The 13,501-nt window shown below is 36.1% G+C and overlaps 2 protein-coding genes across 2 annotated transcripts; one reads left to right on the top strand and one right to left on the bottom strand.

Moving 5' to 3' along the window:
- Positions 1-256: 256 nt before the first annotated feature.
- On the top strand, positions 257-1,405 carry LOC306843039 (leptin-like; the record flags this gene model as incomplete). The annotated part of the gene is made up of 2 exons (XM_079374275.1): positions 257-403; positions 1,037-1,405. The coding sequence occupies 2 exons, from the start codon at positions 257-259 to the stop codon at positions 1,403-1,405; spliced, it is 516 nt and encodes a 171-aa protein (XP_079230401.1).
- A 1,058-nt stretch (positions 1,406-2,463) lies between these two features.
- Positions 2,464-13,206, bottom strand: LOC306842775 (RNA-binding protein 28-like). Its single transcript, XM_079373837.1, has 19 exons — positions 12,856-13,206; positions 11,908-12,075; positions 11,697-11,818; positions 11,531-11,606; positions 11,324-11,416; positions 11,022-11,093; positions 10,831-10,903; positions 10,561-10,748; positions 10,299-10,365; positions 10,083-10,192; positions 9,912-9,991; positions 9,684-9,819; positions 9,491-9,555; positions 8,637-8,792; positions 6,402-6,551; positions 5,704-5,778; positions 5,362-5,600; positions 5,152-5,269; positions 2,464-3,122 (listed from the first exon to the last, which is right to left on the bottom strand). Exons 1-19 carry the CDS (start codon positions 12,971-12,973, stop codon positions 2,985-2,987), a joined length of 2,244 nt encoding a protein of 747 aa, XP_079229963.1. The 5' UTR covers positions 12,974-13,206; the 3' UTR covers positions 2,464-2,984.
- Between the last annotated feature and the right edge of the window lie 295 nt (positions 13,207-13,501).

Here is a 13,501-nt window from a genome sequence, read left to right as displayed (position 1 = left end):
GCTGAAAATTTTACTTCACAGGAATAAATTACATTTTAAAATTATTATTTTTTTTATTTTTTTTTATTGTAATATAATTTCACAAGATTAATGTTTTTACTGCATTTTGGATTAAATAAATTCAGCCTTGGTGGGCATACAAGACTTCTTTCATATATATTAAAACATTTTAATAGATATTCAACATAATGCTTATTTTATTTCAGCAGGTATTGCTGCGCTGTTGCAAAGTTAAAGACCACTCGACACAGGAAGCATGTATTTTCCAGCTCTTCTCTACCCCTGCATTTTGGGCATGCTCAGTCTGGTTCATGGCATTCCCGTTCATCAGGATAGCCTGAAAAACTTGGTCAAACTGCAGGCAGACACCATCATCCTCAGAATCAAGGATCACAATGAGAAGGTAATGGGTTAAAACTCAGTGAACTCGTTTGCAAGGCTTCTGTTCTGTTGAACTCAATGAGATGATTCATATACACTGCCCTCCAAAAGTTTGGAAACGCCCTAGAAAAGTGGGGGTTTGGACAATATTGGCATAAATCAATAATTTTGCACTAATAAGGGACAACACAAACTGCGAAAACACATTTTATTACATAAACAGTTTATACATAGAATAAACTTAAATTTTCGATTCATCAAAATATCCACCTTTAGCAGCTATTACAGCTCTGCATAATCTGGGCATCCGAGCTGTCAAGTTTATTTAAACATTGACTTTGAATTGGCAATCAATTGTTGAAGCTACAGCATTAAGGTGTGCTGACCCTAAAATCTTTTAAAAACCTGGGCCAAGTTTAAACCAGTAACCAGGCATCACAGCTGGCAAAGGGTTATGTCTGACTTTGACATGTGTATATATTGCCATTATTATGCTTTATTGCTGGTCTTCAATGATAATGCCAAGTTACTTTAATGTATTTGCACCAAAAAATAAGGATTTATGCTGATATCGTCCAAAACCACACTTTGCCAGGGGTGTTTCCAAACTTTTGGAGGGCAGTGTAGCCGTGCTCATTTGTGTCTTCTCTTACAGCTAAAACTATCTCCAAAGCTCGTCATTGGCGGTCCAGAACTTTACCCTGAGGTTCCTGCTGATAAACCCATCCAAGGTCTCGGGTCTGTCATGGACACCCTAATTACCTTCCAGAAGGTTCTTCAAAGGCTGCCCAAGGGGCATGTGAGCCAGATGCGCAACGATTTGACCACACTTCTGGGTTACCTGAAGGAAAGAATGAACTCTATGCGTTGCACACCCAAGGAGCCAGCTAAAGAGAAGTCACTGGACGCTTTCTTGGAGGACACCGCCACCCACCACATTACTTTTGGGCACTTGGCTTTAGACAGACTGAAACAGTTCATGCAAAAGCTGATAGTTAATCTGGACCATTTGAAAAGCTGCTAATTTGCTATTATTGTAGCATAAAAAAATTATACTATTTATTATATTTATTTAAAACCTTGTATATTTATAGTCCAAAGCAGCATTTTGGCACATTTTGATATGTACAAATTTATTCCCTGATATTAAACAGGAAGCCAAAACGCTGTTGCAACGTCATGGCATGCCAAACAATCTGGCCTTGCTACGTAAACACTAGCAATCTGATACCTGCACAGATTGCCATGTCATAATTCATGCTGTCTGCAGGATGACATCAGCATTTGCTGAGCGTGCTCAATGATGTCACTGTGTTTACCAGAAGCAACGAGGTCAGGCTCTGCTGGGAAACTGGAGTCATGTTTCCATTTTACTTCTTGCTGCAACACCAGCATTGTACACTCTCAGAAAAAAAGGTACAAAAGCTGTCACTGAGGCGGTACCTTTTCAAAAGGTACAACTATGTACCTTTTAAGGTACTTAAATGCACCCTTTAGGAGTAAATGAGGTACATGTGTACCTTTTGAAAGGGTACCACTCCAGTGACAGTTGCTGTAACTTTCTTTGGGGGGGTTAAACTCATATTTTCCTACACAGTATGAATATATGCACTTTGAATATCCTGACTATTGTTATTAGTTTTGCATTTTGTGTATTGATGAATTTTTTTTAAAAAAAAGTTACCAATAAAAGTAATTCTAATCTACATGGATGCTTCTGCTATTTATTGAGGCTCTGTTTATGTCAACACAGTTTGCGTATGTTTATGGTCATTGCATCGTTTCCCAGTGGAACCAAAAATGATAAAAGCAGCATTGGAATGTTTCTAAAAGATAAATCTACAACAGGTTTTCTTTCACTATACAACTTGCCTGTAAGTGATAAGCAAGATCAATTAAATCAACCCAAAAATAAACATTTTGACATCTGTTGAATATCATGTTCATTTAGCTTTAAAGTAAAATCTTCAGAAAGTCTCTTTTTAAAAATATTGCAGCAAATAATATTTGCTGAGTAAATTTATATTGGCCACAAGCAACCCTGCTCTAGACATTTTAGTCATAAAAAACACAATCTGCTGTTGGTATCAGTGTTGGATGTTGGTATCATTTATTTTTTTATACAGCAATAAAAAGTTTTGTCAGACTTTATCAACAAGGGTGCATTACATAACTTGACAGGAATTGCCCACTGGCATTTAAATCAAGTTCACCTGTTATCAAAGTTTGAGGAGAGCAGTTAAATAATGACAGCTAAACTATGTAGGCAAAGTGCATATTGACAACAGTTGACAATTCATCCTGTCTACAAAAAGCTCTTTGTAATGTTTAAAAAAACTCTGTGCCAGAAGAGCAGGGCACATGAAATTTGGCATTGAACTCTCTTGGCAAACATATGTAGTTCAAAATACGTCCCCCCCAAAACAGTGTTATGTATTGGAACCATCTCTGCATTCTGTTACATCTATAAGAGGAAATACTTCTGAGGCAAACAAACACATGGTGAAAAAATTTACTTTTTTCCGTTTTAAAAACTCAAGAGTCAAAAGTATTAAATTTAGTCCTCTGAGAGCTTTTCAACATGTTCTTTCAGTCTCACATGTTCAGCTGAACCATTTGCTCTTTTTGACTGCAGCCTTGGTATTTGATGTTCCCATTAGTTTCTTTTTGTACTGGTTCACCAGTGTGTCAAAGCGGACATCCTCTCTGTTCTGGAACTTTCTCTTTGCAGGTTTGCCATTCTGTAACAAAAATTTATAATGATTTCTGAAGGGATGTAAAACACTGTAGAGTGATTAAAATTCAGCTTTGCAATCAGAAGGATAAATGTTAATCAATTTAAAAATGTATTTAAAAAAAAAAAAAAAAAAGTACACGTATACAGTGCCCTCCAAAAGTATTGGAACAGTAAAGACAAAATTGCTCTGTTGGCTGTGGAGTATACACAGTGGTTATATACACACACACAGTGGTGTGAAAAAGTGTTGGCCCCCTTCCTGATTTTTTATTTTTTTTGCATGTTTGTCACTTTTTCAGATCATCAAACAAATTTAAATATTAATCAAAGATAACACAAGTAAACACAACATGCAGTTTTTGAATGAAGTTTTTTATTATGAAGGGAAAACAAAATCCAAACCCACATGGCCCAGTGTGAAAAAGTGCTTGCCCCCTAAACCTAATAACTGGTTGGGCCACCCTTAGCAGCAACAACTGCAATCAAGCGTTTGCGATAACTTGCAATGAGTCTGTTACAGCGCTGGGGAGGAATTTTGGCCCACTCATCTTGGCAGAATTGTTGTAATTCAGCCACATTGGAGGGTTTTCGAGCATGAACCACCTTTTTAAGGTCATGCTACAGCATCTCAATAGGATTCAGGTCAGGACTTTGACTAGGCCACTCCAAAGTCTTCATTTAGTTTTTCTTCAGCCATTCAGAGGTGGATTTGCTGGTGTGTTTTGGATCATTGTCCTGCTGCAGAACCCAAGTTCGCTTCAGCTTGAGGTCACAAACAGATGGCCGGACATTGTCCTTCAGGATTTTTTGGTAGACAGCTGAATTCATGGTTCCATTTATCACAGCAAGTCTTCCAGGTCCTGAAGCAGCAAAACAGCCCCAGACCATCACACAACCACCACCATATTTTACTGTTGGTATGATGTTCTTTTTCTGAAACGCTGTGTTACTTTTACGCCAGATGTAATGGGGCACACACCTTCCAAAAAGTTAAACTTTTGTCTCGTCAGTCCACAGAGTATTTTCCCAAAAGTCTTGGGGATCATCAAGATGTTTTCTGGCAAAACTGAGACGAGCCTTTATGTTCTTTTTGCTCAGCAGCGGTTTTCGTCTTGGAACTCTGCCATGCAGGCCATTTTTGCCCAGTCTCTTTCTTATGGTGGAGTCATGAACACTGACCTTAACTGAGGCAAGTGAGGCCTGCAGTTCTTTAGATGTTGTTGTGGGGTCTTTTGTGACCTCTTGGATGAGTCGTCGCTGCGCTCTTGGGGTAATTTTGGTCGGCCGGCCACTCCTGGGAAGGTTCACCACTGTTCCATGTTTTCACCATTTGTGGATAATGGCTCTCACTGTGGTTCGCTGGAGTCCCAAAGCTTTAGAAATGGCTTTATAACCTTTTCTAGACTGATAGATCTCAATTACTTTCTTTCTCATTTGTTCCTGAATTTCTTTGGATCTCAACATGTGTAGCTTTTGAGGATCTTTTGGTCTACTTCACTTTGTCAGGCAGGTCCTATTTAACAGGTGTGGCAGTAATCAGGCCTGGGTGTGGCTAGAGAAACTGAACTCAGGTGTGGGGGCGGGGGTGCAAACACTTTTTCACACAGGGCCATGTGGGTTTAGATTTTGCCCTTCAGAAAAAAAAAACCTTCATTTAAAAACTGCATGTTGTTTACTTGTGTTATCTCTGATTAATATTTAAATTAGTTTGATGATTTGAAACTTTAAAGTGTGACAAACATGCAAAAAAAATTTAAATCAGGAAGGGGGCCAACACGTTTTCACACCACTGTATATATGAAAGTTTGTGAACCCTGTTTTTTCCTCTCACTTGTTTGATTCGGTTCTCTTTGTCTACTTTCAGGACTTATGAAAATCAGATGTTTTGGGACATATTTACACAGAAATATAGAGAATTCTAAAGGGTTCACACATATATACATACACACATACAAAATTTAATTAATAATAATAATAATATTTATTTATATTAGGTATTTAACTTTTAATCTCTCTTCAACTCTTTGGCTTACCGGTTTCCTGTCCACGCTGGATTTCTCAATGAAAGTAGACACCATTCTATCTTTCCTGCTGGGCACTTTCTTCTGTTTCTTGGGTTGTACCGTGGGTTGTTTCCCTTTATCACGTTTCCTGAAGAATAGTGTGAGGGTCATTGTACATTATAGTTTTTTATTGTTGAATCCATGGTGCTGGTTCTGTTTCACTTGTGCAGCGAATTGTACCTGATTTTTGGGCCTCTGTGTGAAGGCATGTGCAGAACCTTGGGCCGTTTTTTGCCATCTTTCAGTTCTACATGTTCCACCTCTTGTTTGGTCATAAAGCCACTGAACTGGCTTCCTTGTTCCTTCTCCTGCTTAACAACATTAGCTCCATTTCCTTTCCTCAAAGGTCCTTTCTTCCCCGAATGTTGCTGCAGCAGCAATTGCTCTCCTTTTTGGCTACTGCCTTTTTTGAGTTGCTTCTGTAGAAAACACATAAATTTTGACAATTTAATTTAAGCTATTTAATTTGACATTTCCAAAACGTCACATTGATAGGAAATCAAGATGCAGCTGAGCCTTCACCTTGCTGTTTTCCAAACGGGTGGCTTTAAGTTTCAGCTTCCTTCCATCCTCCAGAGAGAACTCCACTATGGGTCTCTGACGGGAACAACACAGGAAATGACATCATCAAACATACTTCACCACTGGTCTTTCTCAATCTTCAGCTGTTGCTCAATGCTAAATCTTTTTCTAATTTATATTAAGTGAAACAGCCATGAGTCTTGGCAACAAGTGCTTGGGAATAGAACGATTCATCTTATTTTTGAGACGTTACATTAAATACAGACCAAAACACATTCCATTGAGCGTCAGAGGAATGCATGTTTATATTGTATCATGTGGAAAGATTGGCAGACAAATATGTGGTTTGATTCATTCTTTAGTGCATTCCTTTGTCCTCTTTTGCAAAACACAGAAGGGCCACTGCTGTGAAGCTGGCAATAAAGCCCTTAATAACAGGCCCTCAAAGTGTGTTTAGACACCAGCAAGCTACAGCTAATATCATCTAATACCCTAATGCAATGACCCTGAGCATACTTCTAGGAATTAAGACAGTCGCCTCGATAGCCTTTCTAGGAAATAATTCGACTTGATAGAACAACAAACAGGTTATCAAATATCCCTTTTTTCTACCAGTGCTCTCAGCAAACAGTGAGAATTAGTTTCCAAATAAGGTATGATTTTGGGATTTGAACAACAGAGAATTTGTGGTGGTCTACCTTTTGAGGTCCAAAGATGTCTGGGTTGTTGTTGAGTTGACGTAGGGCTTGTAGAGCATGTTCATGCTCTTTAAACTCCACAAAGCCATATCCCAGAGACTTGCCGATCACCTGACCCCGAACAGGCTTCTTGTCATACATCACACGACACTGTAGGCACAGAGATATATACAGAGAAAGGGACAATCAGGAATTCTTGTTGTATATGAGTAGTGGACAAATAGCCAGTAAAAATGCTTTTTTGTAAAAGACCATTTTTGAAGAACAAATGCATATATTTATGTAAAGTCTGATCTTTGAGAAAATACAGTCGTGGTCAAAATTATTGGCACCCTGGTAAATATGATCAAAGGCGGCTCTGAAAATAAAACTGCATTATTAATCCTTTTGATCTTTTATTAAAAAAAAAAAAAAAAAAAAATCACAAATCTAACCTTTCATTGAACTAAAACAATTGAAAATGGGGGAAAATCTCATTATGAAATAAATGTTTTTCTCAAATACACGTTGGACACAATTATTGGTATTATTGGTAATTATTGGTGTATTAGAGAAAAACATTTAATTCATAATGATATTTCCTCCCATTTTAAATTCTTATTATCCAATGAAAGGTTAGATTTTTGTGAATTTTTTAATAAAAGATCAAAAGGATTAACAATGCAGATTAATTTTCACAGCTGCCTTTGATCATATTTACAAAGGGTGCCAATAATTCTGACCACGACTGCATAAAGGGTCACTAACTTTGTCAATTCTTTCATTGTTTTTTTAAACATTTTTACTGAACTGTCCCATAAATTTGTCCTATGGTGTGATATAGCAAAAATTAAGAAAAAAACTCTTAATATATAAATAGTATGAGAGAGATTTATCTTTATTGTTAGACACTTATTTTCATATAGCGTTATTTAATATGAAATTATATTTTAAAAACATTTCCCCATGACTTGGACAATTTCAATACAAACCTTGCTGTCATCCATTTCAAAACTGCTGAAAATTATACCACTTTAAATTGAGTGATATTGGTATCTCCCCTATTGCAATACTCAACTGTTTTTTTTTTTTTTTAATATATATATTATTATTTATTTATTTTTTTAGATAAAAACAAATCTGTGGCTCTTTTATGTGTGTCACACCATAGGACATTACGTCATACTAAAGGACAGAAATGGTAGTTATTAAATTATTTCTATTTAACTTTGAACATGTCAAAGGAGAAAATTTAATTCTGATATAAACAATATCAACATGTTTATTAAACAAAACAAAATTGATCAACAAAATCCAGTCTCTTTCAATCAGTATGTTACTAAAACTCTTCTAGCCCTCCCAGTTTGATATTCAAACAATATTCATTTACATGTGAATTAATAAAAACTATATAGCTACTCTTTTTAAGGCATCATTTTTGTTCAAATTACTTCCTGCATTGTTCTCTTAGGATCTCCTCCTTTCTGCGTGGATCCCTGTTAATTTACTTTTAAATTACGTTTTTTATTATTTTATGATTAAAACAAAAACAAATATGCCAAAAAAATCTACTTTCAAAGGAAAAGTTCTCATACACGCATGAATTTTGTTCAATTTATCAGAAAACAAGATTTAATTTGTTCAATTTGCATTTGGAGTAAACGTATTGTGATTTAACAACGTTTAGATATTTGTGTGGGAAAATATTTTCGTTTTATTTATTTGTGTAGTGCTTGCAACATTTAATGCTATAACTTTACAAATGTATTTAATTTTTTTTATTTATAATTTAGAAAAATAAATACATTATATATTGTAAATACTATGTATATGTTTTAACATTTATTTTTTTCCGACATGCAAAAGGAATGATAGGCAGAGACAGAATTTCCGATTGGCTAATCCGGTCACAAAACCTGGTTATGTCAGGTCATAATGACATTTTGCGTCTGGCACTACTCAAAAGGTAAATAAACACCAACTTAAACCTATGGGCAGCCACAAGTTTGTAGGTAAGAATCCTGCAAAAGCTGCTCCATGAACTACAACAATTGTGCCTTTAAACAAGACTTTCTCTGATGACCGGAAACCTCCTGATCCTACCCAAATAACAGTCCTGCCCTCTAGTGTTACTAGAAAGAACTGTGAGAATACTACTTTATTTATTCAATATTGTTTTGAATATTGGTTTACTATTAGTTGTTTTTTTCTAGCACTTGGAAAAGCACTACATTCTGCAGATTAAGTGTGTGTTACCTCAGTAATGTGGACCCCTTTACCACCAGCAGCAGAGAGGCAGAGCTTCTGAAGTTTCTGTTGATCCACATTCTTAGGCAGGTTATGAACACACATCCGTGTTTTAGACACATAAATGTTCATGTCCTTTAACTTTGCCCTTTTCAGCTCCTCAAACTGACAACACAACAAAAAAATCATGTTAATCAGAAAACATGCAGAAGAAATACACTTTGGCCCCCTTTACACCTGGCATCATTATGAAGCACTTACAGCAATATAGAGTAATAGATCAAATAGATAACTTAGTATATCTTGAAGAAATGTTTTTTTATGTTTAATTGACAATTTGCATGTGCCATCTCTCATTTTGAGTGGGAAAGTGCAATCAGATCTCTAAGTAACAATAACAAAGATTATACAGCCACCATCCGGATACAAAGTGCTTATTAAGTCCCGGTTTAAAGAGTGCCTTTTGTTTACTCAGGAATATGAAGATAAAAGAAACAGCTTGCTGTATTGATTTGGATTTATAAAATTCAGTATATTGATTATTAAAATTGAAATTGAGAATCATTTTCTTTAACTGAAAAAAGATTAATAAAACTTCAAATATTGTCTTGGCACTAAAATTAAGATGGAAATAAAAATGTATTAAAGTCACAAAATATTTTATAACAAAATAAAAATTAGAAACTAATTTACTAAAATAAAAACACATTAATTGACTAAAATTAAGTAATCCACATATATATATATATACAGACAGACAGACAGACAGACAGACAGATAAATAAATAAATAATAACACTGATCAATCAAATTTGAGAGCTAATAATGAAAAGGATGCCCAAAATCACACTCTCCATACTCACTCTTGTCCTCTTGGCCATGTCAGTTTCTGAAACTCCCTCTGCAGACTTGGAGCCAGGACGAATCACTGGAGAAAGTTCAAGAGGTAACAGGTTCAATCAGTTGTACTTATGCGCTTCACTGCTATTACCTAACCTAATTTAAGCTCTGTATTGGTCAGCTGACTGGCAGCATTTTGTGACTGGCTTTACTCACAGCCCTCTCTGGCGAGGTAAAGGTTCCTGGAGCCTGTGTGAATTTTCACTTTCTTGTCTTTGAACTTGGCAGCGTCTTCTCTGTTTACGGCAGGCAAAATGTTCAATCTCCTGCCATCAACCCTAATGCCACCAAACTGAAATGCACATATGCATCAGCACAATAATCCTGTGTTTACTGGTATAATACAGTATAATTCTTACAACAGCTGCAGGACAACAGACTCACCTCTTTTTCATCTTCAGCAGCAGCAGCAGCGATACATTTGTCTGCCGCTTCTTTACTTTTGAATTGAGCAAAAGCACAACCTAAACACAGACAGACATGGAAAAAGAGAGAATTACGTTAAAGGAAGAACTTTGATTCCATATAGGCTGGGGGTTTGATGACTGAAGCTACCTTTTGAATATCCCGTGTCTACGCTCATCACCACACGTATGTATTCTAGCTCACCAAACTGCAACAACACTTCTTCCAAACCCTCTTCATCTGTGTCAAAGGCCAGATTTCTGAGAAGACCCAAATTGAAGATGTGTCAATAAAAATGAATTCCTATTTAAAAAAACATCTGTTATTGATTATAAATACAAGAGAAGTTCCTTATATGATTCTCACCGGATGAAAATGGTTTTTCCCTTATTCACATCTGAAGGAAGAGGGTCTCTCTTCTTCTTTGGAGGAGCTGAGGAAGGAGATTTATAGAGTCATTTACAGTACAGACATTTAAAAAAAATTTCAAATGACAAGTTAAAACCTTAAAATTAAGATAATAACATTTTCTGAAACAAAAAATAATTTAATTCTGAATACAATGAAAACTACAATTTCAATATAAGTCATGCTAAAATAACACTGCTATAAATAAATAAATAGTTACTTTTTCCCTCATTGTCATCGGAGTCATCATCATCATCATCATCTTCAGGTTCACTGGCATCACTGTCTTTCTGCAGAGATTCAGAGTCAGTTTCTGCATCTTCACTACTATTGGCTTCATCATCGTCCTCATCCTCGGATGCCTCTTCTTCTGACTCAGAGTCATCCTTTTCTTCCTGTGATGTGGGCCTTAACACAAGACAGACCTCATGTTAAAATTCACTGAATTCATCTTCACACACTTTAGATCTGTTGCACTTCCTGTACTTACTTTTTCTTGGCCTCTTTTTCATTCCCATCAGCTCCTGCACCTTTAGAATTCACATTCTCTTCTTTGATGGTTCCTACAAGATATCCAGATACACTTCACTACAAAACCTAGAGGGTAGATGCACTTTCAAAGCTTTTTACAACTACATCCACGAATAAATTATGCTGAGTTTAAATGAAAATTCACATTACCAGCTGCTCCAGGTGATTGGTTGGTGAGATACTTGTCTTTTGCAATGGCCCAGTCCACAGCCACCTGTCTGTCTGTGAGAAAGGATTAAATAGGATTTTATCATACTAAAAGGATACACACCTAATCAAAAGTTTGGAATGATTAAGGAATGATTTTTTTAAATGTTTTTGAAAGAAGCCTCTTCAACAGTATAACAGTAATATTCTGAAATACAAAATCTGTTTAATGTTTTAATATGGTTTAAAATGTCATTTATTTCTGTGATGGAAAGCTGAAATTTCAGCAGTCTTCGTTAGCTCACCTTTGATCTCCTTCAGGTTCATCGCAGCCAGAGCTTTTCCAGCTTCTGCCATGTTCTTAAACTGCACAAATGCAAAACCTCGCTTCTTTCCATCTGCACAAACATGATGCCATACATAAGGTGGATGGCCATATGAAAAACAAATGGTAAAAATAACCTAATAAATACTTTTAAAAAGTCAGATGCACTTGTTAATAAAACATTTACCTGGTTTTAAGGGAATTTTGGCCTCCTTCACTGTTCCAAACTCAGAGAAGATCTGTTTTAAATCAGCTTCTTCACACTACATATAAAGCACATCAGTGCATGAGCCAATATCAAGTCAAAAATATGCATTTATCCTTTATTTAACATCAGTATTTAGTTGACTTACCTTAAAACTGAGATTTCTGATGATCAGTCGAGCTTTCAGTTGGGTCTTCTTTATGCCTGTCCTCTTTGCAGGACTTTTGGTTTCTGTCGGTTCATGCTTTGGTTTATTTTTATCTTCTGAATCTGCATGAACAATTCAGACTCATTCATTACAGACCCAACAAGAGTGTTAAAAACCACCCAGGAGTAAAATATAAGTATAAACATCTAACCTCCTTCTGTTTTGACTTTCTTCTTCTTTTTCTTATCATCAGGTTTTTTCTTGGCCACAGTTACAAATATATTCTGGCCTTCAAACTCTCTGACTTCTTTTAGGGCCCGCTGTGCATCATCTTCCATTGAGAATGTAACATATCCAAAGCCACGACATTTTTCAGTCTCTGCAAACAGCACACATTAACATTTCTATTAAACCAAGAGACCACTAACACAGGAAATTCAGATCTATACATTTCATTTGAGGTACATTTTTATTCTTGTGTTTGATCTGTTTTCAGATCTGTTCTTGTGATTGAACTGTTTTCAGGATTATTGATAAAAATAAATCTTGAGAATCAAATCTGCATATTAGTAGTGGTGCTGATTAAGAACCACTTAATAAATTAAGATAAATTAAGTTCTGCCATTACAGGAATAAATACAATTTTAAATAGACTGAAATAGAAGAGTTTTCAAAATTGTAATATTTAATAATATTACTGTTTAGCATTTATCAAAGCATAAGTGAGTTATTTCAAAAAACATTTTGAACTCTTACTGACTTTTAAGTGTTCTTTAACTACAGACACTTTTATGTCTCTTTGATTTTATTTTTCTATTAAAGAAATGCATCATATCATGACTTCAGTAGTTTTCAAAATATAGATTTTATTTTTATGACCCTTGACCCAGAGATTCGTCTGAACAAAGATTATAACAACTTCAATATTTACTTATATTCATATTAAATATTACATATTTGGAGAGAGGGAGAGAGAGGGAGAGAGAGAGAGAGAGAGAGAGAGAGAGAGAGAGAGAGACAGAGAGACATTTGGTATTACTGACATTTTTTGTGGCAAATATGATCAAGAATAAAGCACATTCTAACTCTTGTAGAAAATACGATTGTTTGTTCCATTAAACAACACTCAAACCACTAACTGTTGTATTTATAAACTCACCTCTGTCCCTGACAACAAAGCAATTCTTCAGCGGTCCTATTTCAGAGAAAACCTCAGCCAGGTTTTCATTGGTGGCTGTTGCAGGTAATCTCCTGACAAATAAAGTAACTGCAGGCATGTTCTTCACAGCCAGCAAACGTCTCTAAAACAACGCTCTTGATTACGGACTCTGGCAGATACTGTTATATACAAGTCGCGATAGCATTATTAAAGATCTTGTCGTATGAATGTCTGGAAGCAGTGCAGCAGCAATAAACACGTTTCGGTTTTCTCACATGTTTCTGCTCTACAGGAAGTTGTCAAGGTGGAGCTTCTTCGTTTGTGTGGCTCTGCGCGCTCGGGAACGACACTGACACCTGCTGGTCTGGAGAATGTAGTTGTTTAAAACGCAAATCTGCGGTTTATTTATAAAGAAATAGCGCCTATTTGAAAATTTGCTACGTCTATTTCGAAGCTCCAGGCGATCAGCGGGTGCTCCGTGCTCATGTATCCGCCTCGAACTGCCTTATGCTCGGCTAAGTTAGTCCTTCCGACATTTGCCGCTGGCTCTGATGTCTCTGTAGTGATTAAACGAGAATCAATTCGTTTTGTGTATATTTAACAGGCATTCGTCTCATGGATCTATTATTTGTTCCTGGTCATATCG

The sequence above is a fragment of the Barbus barbus genome, assembly GCF_936440315.1.
Source record: "Barbus barbus genome assembly, chromosome: 23".
NCBI classification, from domain to species: domain Eukaryota; kingdom Metazoa; phylum Chordata; class Actinopteri; order Cypriniformes; family Cyprinidae; genus Barbus; species Barbus barbus.
The sequence above is the reverse complement of the archived record's forward strand: the minus strand, read 5'-3'. Positions and strand labels throughout refer to the sequence as shown.